General features: G+C 35.3%; 1 protein-coding gene across 2 annotated transcripts in view; it reads left to right on the top strand.

The window, feature by feature from the left end:
• LOC149796872 (uncharacterized) overlaps nucleotides 1–11,321 on the top strand; it is a 184,677-nt gene extending 173,356 nt beyond the window's left edge. For both annotated transcript variants that reach the window (XM_089961520.1, XM_089961519.1), the window contains 4 exons: nucleotides 165–305; nucleotides 1,275–1,367; nucleotides 5,071–5,229; nucleotides 8,409–11,321. In XM_089961520.1, coding sequence (XP_089817646.1) covers nucleotides 165–305; nucleotides 1,275–1,367; nucleotides 5,071–5,229; nucleotides 8,409–8,552 — 537 coding nt within the window. In that variant the 3' untranslated portion in view covers nucleotides 8,553–11,321. The remainder of the gene's footprint in view (nucleotides 1–164; nucleotides 306–1,274; nucleotides 1,368–5,070; nucleotides 5,230–8,408) is intronic.
• The last annotated feature ends 8,987 nt before the right edge of the window (nucleotides 11,322–20,308 follow it).

Below are 20,308 nucleotides of genomic sequence, written 5' to 3'. Positions count from 1 at the left end.
ATTTTGATCTGTTTCAGTATTAAGCTTGCATCTTGTACCTAGGACATCCAGGAATTCAATACATTTACAGTGTAAATTAACAAAGAAATGACTAATAATTAAAATAGTCTGCAGTATCCTGTCCTTATTGAAAGACCTTAATGTGTCTGGGACTTTTATTGTAGGTGAAGGAGTTGGTATCACATACAGAGATGGCCCTTGGTCCAGTTGATATCCTTGTGAATAATGCTGGCTGCATGTACTACACACTGATGTCCAACCTACATGAGGATGAGTGGGAACATCAAATTGATGTCAATGTCAAGGTCAGCCACTAACAGAGTTACTTTCAGATTTTGTGATGCAGAATTTAATGCTGTTTATCCAACTAATGGTGTCAAAGTTAGCTGCAAAGAGTTATTTTCACATTTTGTTACATATAGTCTAGACATGCATATATTTAACTGAGACAAACTTGGTTCATGCTTTAAAAAAACTGATTGTCAGATAAATTTTTATCTAATTACCAGCAGTAATAAATCCATGTTTGAGGGTGTTTTCAGTGAGTCCAATTGGACTAAAGAAAAGTGGCTTGATTTTAAAAGTGGTCTTCTTTAAGAGGGTGTATTTGATTTTATGCAAAGTAAATGTTAATCACTGACTGTGGGGTAGTCTTATGTTACAGTTATCAAAAAGAGAGGTTTTACTTTTCAGTGAAATCTTTTGGAAGTAAATAAAATGGACCTTAAAGACAGGTGGTTGTTTAATAGAGTCTTTTTCTATAATAATTTTAGTTATTGGACCTTAAAAAGTATCTGTTAAAGACACTGATTGCTTAATACAGGTATCAGTGATACATGCATTCTTACTCAGCAACTTCATTGTTCTTTCACCCTACAAAATGTTTGATTACTTATTTTCAAAAGTCTTTAATTAATTAGTGATAACATTAAAATACACATTTTTGACACATGAAATCTGAGCAGTACTCATTTATCTCCACCTGCTAATATAAGTATTCATTTGTTGCCTTTATTTGATAGTCATTCTTTAGGAGTCGTGTAGTTTTCAATTGTTGTGGTCAACCTGTATAACTTAATAAAAAGTCTAAATTATGCATTAATGTTTTAATGAATTCATTGTTTATTATCCATTGACGAACATGTGTACTCATGGATTTAATTAATTATTTAATTAATTAATTAATAATTATTATAATAATAGTTATTAATATGGTATAGGTAATCTCTGCCTAACTTGATGCTTAAAATAAGATTTTGGTCATGTCTTTTAAGGGCTTGACAAACTGTGTGGGTGCAGTTTTGGATGGAATGCTAAGCCGCAAGTCAGGTCACATCATCAACATATCTTCTAATGCAGGGAAAAAGGTAAATTGAATATCTTACAGAAGTGTTTTAATACAAAATTTATGAAAACAATTGAATAACATATCATGAACTGCATGCAGCCAGTAGCATCATGCATTATCTAATAAGTTTCATAAATTTTTGGCCTAAAATTTTAATATTTTTATTTTTATTAAAGTTTTTAATTCCACCTGTCCCAAGTCACACTTTCATATCTGCTTTGAAACTTTAGATCATTTGAGATTGATGGATGAAATTTGGAATACATGCACATTATTGAATGTTTAATGTGTACCTCATTTGGGGGTCACATCTTCTTGGTCAAGGTTTTCATCACTTCTTTATAAGTTTTAACCCATTTAAGTTTAAGGTCAAGGTCACAGTCTAGCATTTTAAGTTTTCCATTTTGCTCTATGACATTTTAATCTTTTTTGTAGATTAAGGGATGAAACTTAGCATGATGGACTGCAAATGCATTGTCCAATTGACCCATTGACACTAATTGTTATGTTCATTCCTGATTGTTGAGTAATCTACACATTCGTTGTCATCACAAACTTCCAATCAAAACTGTTGATTGCTATGGACATTCACAATGGCAGACTAGCACTAAATCAGATAAAGAAAAACCAATATCAGGTCTAATCATTACCAGTGAAGGTTGTAGTACACATTTTTTTCTAAGACAGTGATTTGTTTGTGACATCATAGTGCAACATTCAATCTAGTTAACATGGAATCACACCTCTTGGCATTTATGTAATGATCTTCCAAGGAATACTGATTGATGAGGAATGAAGTCAAGTGTATAATTGCTACTTAAAGGTAAGTGTAATGAAAAACAAATAACACTTGATACTTAAATAGTACCAAATGCCTACTAGACATGTATAACTTGTACGTTAGATGTAAACAAATAAGGCAGGTTAATAGGTATGCTCATCACTTACCAATATGTGACAAATAGGTATAGGAAATAGTTATAGGAAGATTGCATTGGCACACACTGCATGATTGCTAGTTACCAGATAACAGAAAAGAACAGTGATGATCAAAATTCATAACAAGTTGCAGTTGAGTTATTCAGACAAAGCCGTTAGTACTAGGCGCCCACAGAATTATTTTTGGGAATTAGAGTGTGGGGGGGGAACCATGTAGTGGTCAGCTATTAAGTTTTATGGATGCAGGCTACAACATATTTAGAGGTGAAAGTTGGGTCAGAGGGGTGGGGGCAAGTGGCCATCCCCACCTCCTTTGTGTCTATGTGTTGGCGCCTATGGTATGCTTATTCATCCTCATTATAAGGTGTGATACCTACCATACTAGGGTAATATCATCATGCTTAAGTTGACAACTTATTATTTTGAAGTTTTCCAGCACTTTCCTTTCCAATCAGTTTCAGAGCTGTAAATTATTAGGGGATGAAACTTGATGTTTACTTATCTATCATTGTCAGTAGTGTTGTGTATTGAAAGTCAAGGCCACATGGCTGTGCCATTGTTGATTTCCATCATGCTCTACCTTATGCTCTTTGAATTTAGCCCTTTCAGCATGAGGAATGAAAATTGGTATAGTTATAGAAAGTATGTATTCTCAATGATGACAAGAATATCTAATAGTAAGAACTGTATATTGAAATCTCTTTGGAACTATGACATTCATTTAAATTCTCATATTATTAGCAGGTGGAACAAATTACTCTTTAAATGTGCCACGTAATTTCATTCTTAACAATGCAAGGCACAGTTAATTGTGTAGATGTATCTGTATACTTGTATGTATGATATATATGTTCTTTTATGCTTGCAATGTTTTTACTTTAAATCTATATTTTAATTTAAAGTATGAACCATGCAGTCTAAAATAAAGAATTTTTATCTTCTTATCAATTATCATTAAAAAGTGTCATGTGTACCCCATTGTAGGCCATACCTTCAAGATCATGGTCATGGGCTTTTATTTAAAGCTTTCCATCAGCTTTCTTACCTCGCTGTAATTTAAGATAGTATAAAATATATTAATATGTTATATATTATCTTAAATTATATAATGTATATTAAACTTGGCATATATTTACATATATATTATATATTATCTTAAATTATATAATATATTTGAAACTTGGCATATAGTTACATCATCATTAGCAGTTGTTTTCAATATAACATCCTGTATTCAAGGTCAAGGTAACTGGTCAGTATTTTTTTCCTTGATGTTTTATTTCTTTCATTTTAGAACCATTTGAAATTCAGTGATGAAACTTGCTATATTTGTCTTGTACCATATTGGGGTTCCTACATATGACAATCAAGGTCAAAGGCCAACATTTTAATTTTAAGTAGCATTTTCACTTCTGTTCTATAACTCATGAGTTGTGAAAGATAAGTGAATTAAATAAAATACACATGTATATTGTCACTAGTTGTAATCTACATTTGAGGTCCAGTCTTTAAGGTCATTGTTTTTCTCTGTTTTTTATCCTAAAAGCTAATTGAAGTTCATGGTCAAGATTTTGCCTTCATTTGGCATAGACTGTCCATTTACTCTAGTATCCTTTGATTTTATTTCATCTTTCATAGGCAATACCTACAATTTGGTACAAATGTAATTAATTACATTCTATTTATAGCTCATTTTACTTTGATTTTCATTTTTCAGATTAGAGTACCAAAACTTTTGTTCTTAACTACGATATCCTGCAGTTACTTCCCTTGAAGATTTTCCTTATTTGTGACAAGGATATGATATCAGTTGTGCTACTGTATATTCTACTAGGTGAACTGTGCAACTAAACCTGTTCATCAGTTGTTTATATCCTACTGAAGACAGCAATATATTATAAAAAATGTTTTTAAAAAATTCCCAAAATCAGAATATTTCTATAAGAAGACCTGATTTGTGTACAACTTTCAAAACTACTGGAATTCAAAGGGTTGCATTGAAAACTTTTTCAATTTGAAAAAGGTTTGGTTTTATCCATGAAAGGTCTTTGAATTTTGTTTGTAAATCCTTGAATTTGCTATACTATCTGAAATTCAGTTGAGGGAATACAAAACATTAAAACTGAGTAAAATGTATAAACTTTTTAAATATTAAAATGTTTGTTAATTACATATTGTTCAGAATAATAAATAAATAAATAAATAAATAAAATGGAATAAAATTTGGCAGATTAGATGTCACAAGACATAGTTAAGTCCTTGAAAACTTTTAAACCCTTGAAAACTCCATATAAAATCTGTGCAGGGCTGTATAAAACCATGGAAAATTATTATAAATGTTTGAAAAAGACATCATTAATGAATTTTTCAGATTCTTCAGTATCTTTTACAAAACAAAACATTGAAAAACACTGATGCAGTTTGGTAGAAAAAAAAATCATTAGGTTGCAAAATTGACATACAAATGAGAAAGAAAAATTTCTTCACTATCAGTTTAAAAAAAATATAAAGTGGTACATTTTAAATATATGCATGGATGTGTAGGACATGGGTGGTTTGGTTTATGTGAAATGTTAGACTTGCATTTTTTGTGTGGAACTAATTGGATATGTTAATATACTTTTTGAAATTTTAAGGTCACTTTTTTGAGAAAACAGGCTAGATTATATTAACTGCCATTTTTTATTGTTACTGTAACATGTTATTTATTGTTTTCAAAAATAGAAAGCATATTTTATATATGGCTGGATTGTTAAATATCCATATACAATTTTGCATTATAGGGCTTTCCTGGACTTGCAGTGTATTCTGGAACCAAGTTCTATGTGGAGGGACTTTCACAAGCTCTTAGACAAGAAGTGTGTGGCTCTGGGGTCAAGGTCACATGTATCCAACCAGGTGATGTTAGAACAGAGTTGTTGAGTCATTCCACAGATACTGAGGTATGACTAAAATAATTTAAACAAGTACAACAAAATTAATTTTACAATTTTTGTTACTTGCTGTCAGGTACTCAGGTATTAGAGAGTCTCACATTAGTGTTCATAATAGAAATGAAATTTATGAAACATTTTGAAATATTTCATGAACTGCTTTCAACAAAGAGCAGATTCAAAGTCATTGAAACTATTGTCACTGGTACATCCATGGCCATATCCAATCATTCTATAAATTTATACACCTAAAACAAGGACAAATTTGGGCCTCAGATTACACACCTCATTGACATCTGGCCAATCAACAGATGGAAATGCAGCTGGCCAAAACATTTGTGTCTGGATTCTTTCTGTTCAAACTTATTCCAATGCTCTTGATTGCATATGTAACAAAAGTAACTATTTCAAGTTTTCTCTAGTTGTATTTGAAAGACTCCAATGACAGGATAGCTTGTGTCAAAGTTGGTCAAATTCTGTTCAGCAGGTTTTCAAGATAAATCTGTGCAAATTTGTTTCTATTTTTATTGGCAGATTGTAATCATTCATACAAATTTGGTCAATTTTTTTCAGTATTTTTTATTTTTCTTAAGTTGTTTAAATGTTTTCTACTTTCAGCAAAAACAGGCATATCTGATGGCATCGTCTTTTACAAAATTGAATGACCTCGATGCCAATATGTTTCCTGTCAAATTATTTCAAATTCTGTCAAATTATTTCAAATTCTGCTGAACAGTTGTTTTAAAGAAGTAGTTTGACTCATACCCTGCTGCCACAATAATGTGTCATACTTTTATTTAGTCTCCCACCTGCCACAATAATGTATCATAATTTACCGAGTTACTGTCCCACATGCCACAATAATGTGGTGCATTTTACCTTGTGTACCAAGCATCATACTTGAGCTGACATAGTTGTCTAGGCCGGTATACTGAATGAAGAGTTAATTTAGCACAGACCTTTAGATGATTTCCAACCATTTGATAATTATGAATGCAGTAAGTTAACCAATCAAATTTCAGAGAGAGAAAAAGAGAAAGAGAGGAATGGCCAGAGTGAAATAAATGACACTGTATGAAATAATTACAAATTTTAAAAAAAATTCAAATATAGGAATTCATGGATCATTAATGTTAGAACTCACAATGATGTGAGTCATGATTTACAGGACCATCAATGAATTTGTGTGCATGTGTGTGTGATCTGCTAAAAATATTAGAGTATTTAAGAAGCGATATGAGCATGTATGTGTTTCTAATAGATAATGGAATTTAGTATTTTAATACTAAACATGTTATAAAAAACAGTAATTATTTAGTAATGGTGGATATATTTGATTGCAGCATCCTTTGAATGAATTTAAAAGGTCTTCATGCCAGGAAGCTTGGTTAAATTATATCCAACAATTTTGTGGAAGTCATTTAAAGGTTTTTCCATTTTAAGACATGACAGCCACGTTTGATGGTGGGACTGTGTCAGTCGCACAAACTTGATAGGTCTTTATGGCAATATGCTTTCAGTTTAGCAAATTTCAGTTCAGTGATGTTTTTTTTATAAAAAAAGTCATGTTTGGGCTCTCTATTTTTAGTAATGCTGGCTACGGTTGAAGTCAGCATAATTTGTACAAACTTTAAATGTCATCCTTCCAAGATGTTTTGTGTCAAATTTTAACAAATTCTTTGCAATAGCTTTTCATAAGTTATGTTTAGTAATGATAGCCATATTTTGTCTGAAAGTCATTCATGCCAGAAAATGCTGTGTGCAAAATTTGACAAAAATTGGTCTGGTGGTTTTAGAGAACTAGAATGCACAGGGCATACCAAAAGCTCATTTGGCCCTATGGTCTGGTGAGATGAGACTAAAACAAAATATCTAACAAACAAACAAATAACTTATAAGGGAAAATCTATGACAAAAGAAAATGTTTATATTTCATTTTGTTATCCATCTTTGTGAAATGGCAAGCTCTTGTATCTGTACAAGGACACATCTCCACTTCACCAAAATGATCCTACCAAAAGAAATTTGGCAGCAAGGGCCCATTGCTTTATTTTAAGAATTTAAATTTCTTTTCAGATGAATGCAACGTTCAAACCATGTATCACAAAGCTACACAGACTTTGCATTTCTCAATGACTCATCATTTGACTTTGCTTGGTGTTATGCCACACTTTACAATACAAAAATGAAATACCTATAAATTAATTTTTTCATCAAAACAAGTTAATTTAAAGTAGTACATTCCATATGTGTATACACAGATTACAATAACCTTTGTCTTGAAACATTCATCTCATTTACACTCTCTAAAGTCTACCAATAACCACTCTGGTGGCCTAGTGGTTAGAGCATCCACTTCAGATGTTGGAGGTTGCAGGTTCGAACCCCTGCCAAGTCATACCAAAGACTTTAAAAAATGGTACTAACAGCTGCCTCGCTAGGTGCTCAACATTAAGAGTTAGTGTTAGGACTGGTTGGCCTGGTGTCAGGACAATGTGACTAGGTGGGACATCATGCTACATGTCTGTGGCATGATGCCCCAGTGCTAGACATCACATAGCAGACATCATAGTAATATGACTAAAAAATTGTTAAAATTACATTAAAAATCTAAATAATAATAATAATAATGCTTTATTTATAAACTGCCACGGTGAATACATTGTAGTGATATGACTGAAAAACTGTTAAAGTTACATTAAAAATCTAAATCACACACACACACACACACACAAAGTCTACCAACCATTTTGCATATATATAAAAATATATGTAGGTTATACATAGGTTATAACCAAATGTCTTGAAAATTTGGTATTGGGGAGGAAACAAATTCTAATGTTATTTAGTACTTACCAGCAACTATGAAAGACCCTTTTCAGTGCCTTACCTAGAAATTAATGCTCATTACCACCAATGGTACAGAATCTTTGACACCTTTTTTTGTACCACACCTGTATATTGCTACTGTACCTCCATTCATTTGCAGCTTCCAGATGACCAACAGCATTGATTTTCTGTATTTTTCATTTCTTGGATAATCTGTTATACAGATGTGTATTTATGGCTATTTAATTTCATTAATTTTCTGCCACAAACTCTGAAAATAAATAGCACTCAAATGAAAGTAGTTGTTTGGTAGTTTTGGCTGTTTTACACTGAATAGCATAAATTTTGGAAATTTTCAGGCACTGAAGCTGTTTGATGGCAGTGGAAAGACTAGGATACTTGACCCTGAAGACATTGCTAATGCTGTCCTGTATGCTGTAACACAGCCTGGTTATTGTGCCATCAATGAAATCTTGATAGAGCCAAAAGAGGCACCGGTCTGACCACACATCACCCTGATCAGGATAAAATGACATAGATCAGTCTTGTCTGGAATAACAGCATTTTTATACATCAAAAATAATATTACTGCATTTGCATATTTTCTTTTTATTTACTTTTTAAAAAGTTGTGATTGTATTTTGTATCTTATAAAAACTTACAGATTGTTCACAGATTTCTCTTTGGTGGGGGGGTATTTTTCAGTGTAAAAGTCTATTTTACAGACATACAGTCTAATTCTGGTACTGTATTAAAGAAGACATCTTAAGATCAACTTAGTGTGAAATATATTTTTTTAATATATTTTCTAACACATTTTCCCAGCATATTTGTGTATGATTGAAGTTATGCCATTTTATAAAAGTACAGTCATTTTTCCTATTGAAAATACTAGTTTTGTTGTAGGAATATTTGGAATTTACCAAAGTTTGATTTTTAGCACTTTTGTAAATTATAATTCCTTCCTTTTGTTTTTACTATTGAAAACTTTCCTGATTTTTAGCACTTTTGTAAATTATAATTCCTTCCTTTTGTTTTTACTATTGAAAACTTTCCTGAAATACAAGATTGTACCACATTTGCACACTCTTCACAAGTGAAAGCAGTAGAAGTCATGCTGTAATGTTGCTTAGCCCATTCTAGTTTATGCTACAAGGTGTCATTTGGATTCAAGTGACTTGGTTCAAGTAACTTGAAGTTTTCAAAGATATTAGTAAGTCTGGATATAATTTGAATATACAAGTAATTTGATTTCATATTAAATAGTAAATGTTTTAGCAGTATTATCATAACAGTCTGATTCTACATAATTAATGAGTAACAGTTATTTAGCCAGAGTTAAAAGCACTAGGTTACATGCAGGCTGCCCACATTTGACAGCCATATAAAATGAATTTTGTGGAAACTGTAGATCAGTAGATCAGTGTAGTGGTGATAAATTGTAACAGACCAAGTGGTGCCACAACTAAATCAGTCATGGTGATGTCTTAGCTCAGATTATTTAAGAGTTTAATGTTGTTTTTATTCTTCGGAGTTTATCGTGGTATAAACTATAAGTTGCCTAATCACACAGCAAATAACCCCCAAAGGGTATTATGTAAGCTTTGTTAGTTGGCATTTGACAGTTTATACCATGATAAAATCAGATAAAACAATGTTAAACTCCTATAATGGCAATTATTTATAATTTTATATACTTTTTGTTGTTCTTTTGTTTCTTTTAAAGATATTTCCTATCAGTTTTAGAGCCTGTTTAAGTGAATGAATTCTTGTTGAGGTATCTGCTACATAGCTATTTATAGAACAGGGAATTCTCCCTCTGCAACGTAATAGCTACATCAATATCAAATAAAACTTCTACCAATGGTTGGCAATCTAAGGTTTGAACATTCCACAGCATGGTCTTAATCTTTTATTTAAATTGGCATATGTTTTCTGAGTAGAAGTTCAATATTCAAAGCAAAGGATGTGTTGTTTTGTTTGACATACGAATGACTCTTGGATTTGATGCTATCATGAATTTATTGTGACTTGTGAATCATTATTGTCCAGACATGTGAGTAACCAATTTTCGTGTCTTTAAATCTATTTTCATGTTGATTAACAGGTTAGGCTACAGACAAGGGCTACTTATGATTGAAATTAAGACTATTGGTAAATGATTATTGTATGAGGGTCCAGTAGTCAAACAGTGCAAGACATCAACACTGACAGTTACGATGGGGGGTATAGCAGATCTCCCACCCATCCCACATCGTAACAATCAAGGTCAGCGTTTTACATTGTAGGACTGTGAATCCAGTTGTTGTAATGTTAGTCTTTGAATCCCCATCCTCCCAATCCCTATATTCATTTACCTATAGTTTTAAATTCAATAGTAATGAGCAGTGGTTAAAGTGCTTTAGCCCCAATGTTCTTGGCAGATTCTGAGTTTTCCAGCTTTTCTTTTTGAAATCTAGTTAAATAAAGAGTTATTTATATTCAGAAAAACAGCAAGGATGAGTTAATTGATTCTGTCAAATCAGTTTATTTAGTTTTCTTAATAAAATATAAACCCAGCATTTTTATTTAGTTTTAAAAGCATGCAGTGTGTACCCCTTTCAGTTCAGTGTTTAGGATAGTTACTTTGCACATGACTCTATTTTTAGAAGTTAGTATAAAGTAGTTCTTCATACAGTTTATACAGAAATAAATTGGATCTGATCGCATGATTATGTTCTGACCATTGTAAATCTTCCCTTTATTTATTGACTGAAGCAGCTGCAATTATTAGTGTGTTAGTGATAAATTGGAAAAGACCTAGTGATGTCACAACTATATCAGTCCTTAGCTCACATTATTAGTGCATATGTTTGAAATTAATTGACCTTATCCTTACAACTGCTTTGTGGATTCAAATAAAATTGTGGTATTTATTCCAATTCACTTAATATGCTCATTCAGGGACATATGAAATCTACAGTACATTTTTCTATCATTGTAATATCAGGAAGATTTTGTTTTCTTATTCTAATTTGTATGTTAAAATTGCTTTTATGCAATATTAATTTTGCATATAGTTATCTAATTTCATATTTTTTATTCATGTGTGATGTAAAAAAAAATGTTCCGCAAAAAGAATTAATACAAATTCCAAAAGCAGCCACAATTTTTGTAGCCTCCAGTCTGTGATTGATAATACATATCATATGTGGTTCATGTATTTTATTGTACGTAATTTGAATATTGTACATTTTAATGTATCTTGATGATAAGAGACAATGACCGAATAGTCCATCAAGAATAAATAGTTTTTATTGTTATTCATTCAAACGTATGATGATACATTGATCAACCTAGAAGAAAATGTACCAAAAATAGATTTCATGTCACCATTTCCATCATTAATTACCTGCATGTAAAAGCTGTAGTTTCTTCTTAGCATAATTTCCAGTATATTACCAGTATCTGGCTTCCTAAGAATAACAGTAGAGGAATCTTTATAGATCAATCCTCACCTCATATGTAACATTCATAAGAAAAAAACATATTCTTTTTAGTTTTGTGTATCTCCAGGAGTTGGCAAGCACATTTCTGCTGTGAACCTAGTGTCTTTAGATGTTGTTGGTAAAAGGCAGGGCTGACAAAAGTGCGCTTACAAGCTGGACAATGCACTCGTTCTTGTCCTTCGTCCAAACAGGGTTGAGACGCCAAACATCCTGAGCATTTCGATCCACAATGTTTGTTTTGCTCTCGATTGTTATAGCCATCGTCACATTTCTCACAGTAATATCTGTATCCCAGGAATCCGGTGATACTGGTTATGGCATTGAAATGTTCATCGTGATGATAGACGTGAATGTATTTTCCATCTTTAAAATCTTGGCCTTGAAACTACAGAGGTCCGCGCACTTGTTGAGGGTGCACTTTCAAATTGTAGTGTGGAGCTAGGACATCTTGCAATTTTTGCATTTCAGAAATGCCACAGGGTGTGTCTTTGGACAGGCCGGCTTGTTGTAACAGTAGTTCTGCATCATTCATTGTTTGGCTCGGTCCGATTGTTGAATGTTCTCCCAGGCTCTTTTCCATTCTACCGTGTCGTTCTTGTTGGCATAGGTTCGTCCCACCACAATAGCCCTGGCTAAACACATCTGGTCTTGAGGGTTGTTAATTCGGAGGCCGCGCTTAATGTTGCGAAGGTCGTCCACCAATAAGACCTTTTTGCGTCCAGTCCCTTGAAGAGGAGAGACGTGGGTCATGGACAGTGTCGCTTTACCATCGGTTATGTGAAACTGGTCATTGGATTGTTAAACTCGATCCAAACAGGGGATTTCAAGCTGTCGTGATGTATGGAAAGTCTCAAGCGATCGTCTTCTTTGGCTTGACATTGTCGCTTTAGTGTGGTCAACAAAGAATCCCACATCTCGGTGATGAACCCTTCTGCTTTCTCCAACGGTACGTCGGACTTGAAATCTTTAAACTTCACTCTGTCAGTGTAAGCCATGGTTCTAAATTTTCTAGAGGAGCGCTTTTCCGTCTCTCGAATGTGATAGTACTTTTCAGGGTTTACTGTTGAACTTTGGCCAGGTGCAGACTCTCTGGGCCTGGATTCTGGTTCACTCTTGTCATCTTCAAATTCACTGGCATTAATTTGTCCCAAGACTTCAGCTATTGTACGAGGCGATAGATCACGTTTCTGCCTCTTACTTTCTTCTCCTTTCTTCACGAATGAATGCCATCGTTTCATCTTGATTGCAAAAAGTCAAATGACTACTTGTTAAACACCATGGGTCACTTGATATCCATGATAGCCCAGCGTATATAAAGGGAGTGTGTCTTACCCTTCCAATATTCATTTCACTCTCAAACCGAGCAGAACGATGGAAGAACCTACCCAGATCGAACTTTTGATCAGAGCTTTGCGAGGGGTCATTAGAAAATTTTCTTCAGACAAGCCAACGGACTACTCACCTTCCTTTCGAGATAAAAGTCAAGATACTTGTTATATCTGCAAGAAGAATGGACATTGGTCTTCAGAGTGTTCCAACCATGAAAAAAGCAAAACAGGGGTTAGAAGAGACAAAAGCCAAGATACCTGTTGTCATTGTCAAGAAAAAGGACATTGGTCTTCAGATTGCCCTAAGAAACAACTGAAGCAAGAAGAAGAAGAAGAGAGGAGTTATGGACAGGAAGAAGAAGAGGTACCCTCCCCCAAGGAAGAACTCAGACACGTGCAGAAAGAGAAACAGAAGAAAAGAAAACATGGAGAAAGTGAGGAAGAAGTGGACAAAACGAATATGACAGTGAAGAAATTTAAAAAAACAGAGAGAGTGAAGACAGACACAGAAGAAGCTTATGAACATTTTAAAGTGTTATGTTGTGCTGTGAATTGGATTTTAAATAAACTGGATCAGAATAGACGAGGCATAACACGTAAGTGTCTCTTAGTTTTGATTTTTAGAATAAGAACTTACACTCACGCACTTGTACATTCACACATACCACAAGGGTATAAAAGGGCTTTTTGAGTTTTAATTGATGTTAGCAATTGAAATTGTATCTCTTTTCGAGAGAAATGGGTGGCCCTGAAAAGGGCCTTTGGGTATTTGTTTGTTTAAATCAACTTTAACTGCCTTAAGCCTTTGCCATGGCCAACTTCTGGTGTGCGTTATGTCGATGATGTTTGGGCAGAAATCACTAAGGGTGGTACGACAGGCGTAGTCACATGATTGTGTTGTTTAGCTCGGGAAGGTCTTATTCTCTTCGGTCGTAATAAAGAAGTTTGATACATTTGTTTCAGACTCCTTAACTCTACTAAAAAGTCTAAGAGTACCGTGACCGTTTGACTTTCACAACCTTATTTCTTCGCTGCTTCTTCTACGGACCAGAAGTCAGACAAAGTTTGAGGAAAAGAAGAAGACCAATGATATGCCCTCTATGTTAACGGAAGGATGTTAACATAAAGCCAAAGGCCCTTTTCAGACTTTCCTGTATAAATTTTTTTCTTCTCATGTTGTATCAGTGTTTGTCTCTTGTCTGTGCTATCTCCATCTCCCGTGTTCAATTTCCCTTGACGCTATACAGGTCTATCCATGTTCAATTCCCATTGTCGCTAGACAAGCCCATCCATGTTCAATTCCCCTTGACGCTATACAGGCCCATCCATGTTCAGTTCCCATTGTCGCTAGACAAGCCCATCCATGTTCAATTCCCCTTGACGCTATACAGCCCCATCCATGTTGATTTTCCCTTAACGCTATACAGTCCCATCCATGTTCATTTTCCCTTGACGCTTTACAGTCCCATCCATGTTAAAATTCCCCATGTTAAATTCTCATAGACCCTATATTTGATATACCCCTTTTTAACATTAAAGTTCCCTTGACCCTACGGTGGCCCACTTCACTACAGGCAATGCCTACACTAAGGTTGCCTTTCACTCTCGGCGGAAGGAAAACTCCTGGGTCAACGTAGCGCTTATTGGTCCGTGTCTCTGCCCTTGTTTTTGCAACCAATTTTTTCAGTCACATCCTGATTCAAATTGTGTATCTGTCGACGATGCCGACGCAGGTCGCTAGGTCTCTTGAATGTTTGCCGGCAGATTGGACATAATCTGTAAGTAAACATTGGGCAATGAATTTCCTCCCACTGGCGTAAGTATTTACGGACATCCCGTAACATGCAGTGATGACATCCTTCAATGGGACAAGAAATGCCATCCTTTGTTACTGGGATACGGAACCATCTTTCGCCTTCTTGAATGCCTTCTTGAGTCACGAATGCAATCATTTCTTCTTCATCTACATGTAAGTCAATCTGGTAAGTCTATACAAGAGAAACAACCTCAATTAACCGAAAAGTCTCTCACAGACATCTTAAGAATACTTTAAGTACAGTAAGAAATATTTGACATCCTAGGGAATAACTTTCATAAAAAAGCTATCATATCTACAAAACGTTAACGACTGTAATCTACTTGGTAAATTACCTTTAGCTATACAATCAGTTTCAATTTAGAGAGAATATATGTCTAAAACTTTCTTTAATTTAAAAAAAGTCTTTATACAGCAACAACAATTGTTATAAACATGAATATTCCACACAATTCATATTATTTAATAAACATTCGTCAGTTTGAAACAAGCATATTCAACTGACTATGCATTAGTCAGCATAATCAAAGAAAACATTCTGAGGTATATTCAGTGGTTATATCTAGGTGGGGCTTTATACTTCTCCCTGTTCTGGAGAACTTTACTGGATGAGTTTTCACCTTCAACGGTGCATTTTCCCGACTAAAATTCATATAAAAGTAACTATCATGGATGTCAGATTCTGTAAATATATAAGGCTCTTCTGTGCAATCAGAGCAAATGTCTTCGATGGCATCACTAGAATCTTTGTAAGCTTTCAAAGGTAGATTTTAACAAGCGGGGATCATATCACTTTGATATGGCTTTAAATGATCTATATGCACGATGATGGGAGTAGATTCAGGGCTTCTTTGACTTTTATAGGCTACTTCTGAAATCTGCTGTAAGAGTCTATACGGACAAATCCATATTAGTCCTAATTGTTCTTTGCTTTTAGGTGGATACCACCTCCCAGCCCGTTTTCCAACTTCAAAATGACGTAATTATTTTTTTCTGTCATAGTAAAACGTTTGTCTAAAGAAACTACTATTCAGATTTTCATAAGCGAAATCATATACCTGCCTGGGGCTGTTTCGAACCCACTGAACATATTCGACAGGACACCTGTGCTCATCCTGTTGTGGGGGTAAACCAATCAATATCTTTTGGCAGGGTTATTTCTCGCCCTAACATCAAGAGATTAGGAGTGCAGCCATCACACATAGGGTAAGTGGTCATCCCAATCTCGTTGGTTCTCATCAACGAGCAATGAATGCATTTATTGCAAGGTTCTGCTGAACCTTTCTACCATCCCATCTGATTGCGGTCCATACGATCCCGTTCGAGTTTTGCATATTTCTAGGGTTTTTTTGCACAAGGAAGTAACTAAGTTTGATTCAAATTCTCGTCCTCGGTCGGTATGAATATATCGCGGACACCCAAAATGACAATTAAATTCAGTGACCAATTTACCAGCGACCGTCTGCGCAGCGTGATCAGGTATAGCGCATGCTTCTTTCCATTTCGTAAAATAGTCGCTAACTATCATGATGTACGCATTTCCTACATTAGTTTCTGGTAGTTAACCAAGACTATCTAGAGCAATTCGTTCCAACGGATAATCAGTTCTCTGTCGCTGTAAAGGAGCTCACTTGTGACATGGTCTGGATTTCGCAGGTGCACACAGATCACACATCTAGCACCATCTTATCACCTTATCAACTTGACCAGTCCAGTAAATCATCTGGCTTATTGCATTCGGAGTCTTCGTTCTACCAAGGTGTCCCCCAGTCCTACACTCGTGTAGGTCTTTTAAAATATGACACCTTATCTCAGGAGGTGCCACCAGTATCAGCACTGAGACTGCTTACTATGAATGGTCCCCCAACGCTTATATATATCAGGCCGTCTTGGGCCTCCAAACTAGTCCACTGTCTCAGCAGGGACTTCGCTTCCTGTCTGTCCCCAACTAATTGAGAGCAAAGGTTTTTTTTTTTCAGCACCTTCTTCCTTTAATTTCAACAACAACCCTAGACAAGGTCATTCAGTTGAAACTCTCTTAGTTGTTCCACACTCCAAGTGCATAACCAATTCGACTCGCGTTCGGCATTACCGCTGGACCCATACACCCCACGTGCCGTATATTTCTCCTTCTCTACAGCAGTCTCTTCAGACTGTTGAGAAACTGTTCGGACAACAGTCTTGTGTACAGTTATTTTCTTAGCACCAACACGCACGCATTCCTGAAAATCTCCGCGTTTCCATTTACGCGGGATCCTGCTTAGCCCATCTGCATTTCCGTGCAAAGAACTTTTACAGTTTTGTATTTCAAAGTCGTACGCATCTAGTACTGATAGATATCGCGCGACCATGCCTTCTGGTTCTTTGACATTTTTAAGCCACTTCAGTCAACTGTGGTCTGTCCTGACAATGAATTTTCTACCCCACAAATAGTGTTGGGATTCTTTGACAAATGTAACTACAGCTAATAATTCCCTATAGGTTGTGCAATAATGCCTTTGTTTATTCAGAGTCTTACTAAGGTAAATAATAACTCTCTCGTTATCATCATGGAGCTGCTACAAAACCGCTCTAATACCATATGAACTACCTTATGTGTCTAGAATAAATGTTCCATCCCTGTTGAGTTAGAATAGGTGCTGTTGTCAAAAGTGTTTTCAGCTTATCAAAAGCCTCGTGATGGGTTTGTAACCAAGTAAAGGGTTTTTTTTTGTTGTTGTTGTTGAGTCAACTGAGATAAAGGGCTATGTGATTGAGGAGAAGTTTTTAACAAACCTCCTATAATAGGAAGCTGTACCAAAGAAGGTTCTTACTGCCGTCACATTGTTCGGTGTTGGCCAATTTTTAACACTCTCTACCTTCTTTGGACAGCATCTTATACCGTCTTCGGACACGTAGTGTCCCAGGTAAGAGACGAGCTTTTGAAACAAACTACATTTTAATGGTTTAAATTTTATGTTGGCCTCACGGAAGCGCTTGAATACTAATTTCGAATTTTCCAGAGCCAACTCAAAAGTACTACCAATCACGATAATGTCATCTAGATAAGCTAAACACTGCTTGAAAGTCATTCCGTGTTGCAAGACTTTGGCCAAAGGCATAAAAGAAGCTGACGAGTTAAATAGATCAAACTGCAACACATTAAACTGAAATAGTCCTTTATAACTAGCAAACGGATGTTTTCTCTCTATCGTTTTCTTCTAACGCTACCTGCCAGTATCCACTAGCAAGATCTAAAGCGGAAACCACTTCGCCCCAGAGAGTGCATCTAGGGAATCGTCCATTCTAGGAAGCGGATACGCGTCTTTACGAGTTACCGCGTTCAATTTCCTTTAGTCTACGCAAAATCTAGGAATTCCATCTCTCTTAGCTACCAAAACTATAGACTCAGCCCAAGGGCTATCACTTGGTTCTATTACATCTTCAGCAAGCATTTGGTCATCTCTTATCCCACAACTTATTTCTGAGATAATAATAATTTACGAGGAGGCAATTTTATACGTTTACTTTCATCAGTTTTTTATTACATGTTTTACTTTATCGGTTCTCCCTAACATACCATCAGGTCCCCCCCCCCCCCCACAACTCTTTTGTTTGACTAAAACCTTCTCAGATACTCCGTCTACCAAATGTTTAAGATATTTTGGTACTGGTTTATCTGAATCGCAAGGTGTCTCGAGTTTTAAAACAATTCCAGAGCAAACACTCTGCACAGAATGTATTTGAGCTATCGGTACCCCTTTCTTCAGTGTTATCGGTTCAAAGGTAAAATTCACTACGGATAAAAACCACTTCCGAATTCTCGGGTATTACTGAAGCCTTCGGTAAAATCAAACCAGGTTTTTTTTCTTTCTGAAAATGGTTAGATGCCTTCTCCGGTTATCTCCCATTCTCCCTCTAGGCTTCATTTAACAAACATATTTGATTTCGGAGGGATAGCGATTGAGTCCAAGACATGTATTCTTGCACAGGAAAAATTATTTTCCCTTTCCAATCTGATTTTCAGCTTTCTAGTTTTCAGAATGCCCATCTTCAAATTTAAGCTGGCTTTATTTTTCTCTAGAAAATCCAAACCAATTTTTTCAGGCAATCCGTCTAAATCAGCAACTATTGCGCTGCTTTCAAAATCTCTACCACCTATCTTAAATTTGAAGATTGCTTGCAGATAAATGTTTAATAAACCTCCGTCTGCAGCGGTTAGTTTACAGAATGCTGGTTTTAAATCGGTTTTTCCCGACTCAAGTGTTTCAAAAACTTGTTTAGAAATAAGTGTTATAGCGGACCCAATATGTGAGGGTGGTTATGGTTGGGTTGGGGTGCTCCCAATATTTTATTTAAATTGTTATAGAAGTCCCAGCCAGGATCGATTTTGGTTGTAAGTTAAATTAGTGAAAGATAGATGTAAAAATCCGAGACCCCAGTCAGCAATGCCGACGTTTAAATGATTAAATATTTATATAAAAAAAGTGAAATTCAACGAATAACAATTTGATAGCAATTCAGTAGTCAAATGATTCAAATTTCCCAAGTACTCTACTTGATTAGTAGTGTGAGATAGATTTCCACCTGCCCTTGTATTCTACTCATCTGTGTATTTATTCTTCTCTCCTATTCATCCCAATTCATTCTCCTCTTCCTCCCGACTTTCTCCAAATCGCTTCTCCTCCTCGACTTCTCTATACTCATTCTCCACTTTCACCTCCTCGACTCCGTTTCCTCCTCCTCCATCTTCTATGCACATTCTTTTCACCGACTAGACTTTGGTCGACTCCGACTGCCCTGATAGCCTCACTTCCGTCTCCTCTCTTAGAGACTCGTGACTCTACTGAACCAGAAGTTCTGTCCCTTAAAAAGCTTCCTTTTCGAAGCTTTGCCTTCCCTTACAATTTGTTTCTAAGTTTTCGGGGGGGGGGGGGCAGACAGATTCTCCCCCAATTTAAAAAAAGTGTTTTCATGTATGCCCCTTAAGGTGCTTGTGTATGTATTTCTTTTTCCAATCCAATTTTGATCAAAATTTATTCAAATACAAATTTTTGATCGGGTATTGTTTTTCCTTACCGTATTCTAAAGGGTTGTTCATCCGCTCTAGGCTTCAATATCTTATTCGAATTCGAATTCCATTCCCTTGTTTTCTTCAAGTGACCTTTGCTAAGGGTCCCCTATGTCCTGTGTGTGCTATATGTGTATTTGCTATTTTGGTTGCATGCTATAGATTTGTATGTAAGGACAGCATTAGTGTCAAATTTCCCCTCCAGTTTTCCCATGATTTGATTGGTTTAATGATTTTTTTGTTAAAGTAAAAAAGAAAACAACTTTATTTTGTTATTTGGACATTTGGTCAAAAAATAAATTTTGTGTGTCGAATTCTGGTTAAGATTTGAACGAGAAACGGTTGTATTTATAAAGGTAAAAGAAAACAAATTCTATTGTTTTATGTGTGCTGAGACGTTTCTCATTTTGAGAGAGACAGCCATGCCCTATTTAAGGAACCGCATTTCTTTTATTTTTCATACGCTTCTCTTAAATTTGGGGCACAGCCTTGTCTGCCAGTATGGTCTAATTTTGACTATATCTGGTGTATATGGTACATTTAAAACAGAAAAGTGATCCGAAAGGGCCTAAAATCA

This window comes from Sinohyriopsis cumingii, chromosome 6 (genome assembly GCF_028554795.1).
Source record: "Sinohyriopsis cumingii isolate HCF-2022 chromosome 6, ASM2855479v2, whole genome shotgun sequence".
Lineage (NCBI taxonomy): Eukaryota > Metazoa > Mollusca > Bivalvia > Unionida > Unionidae > Sinohyriopsis > Sinohyriopsis cumingii.
This window is presented reverse-complemented; position numbering and strand designations above follow the sequence as displayed.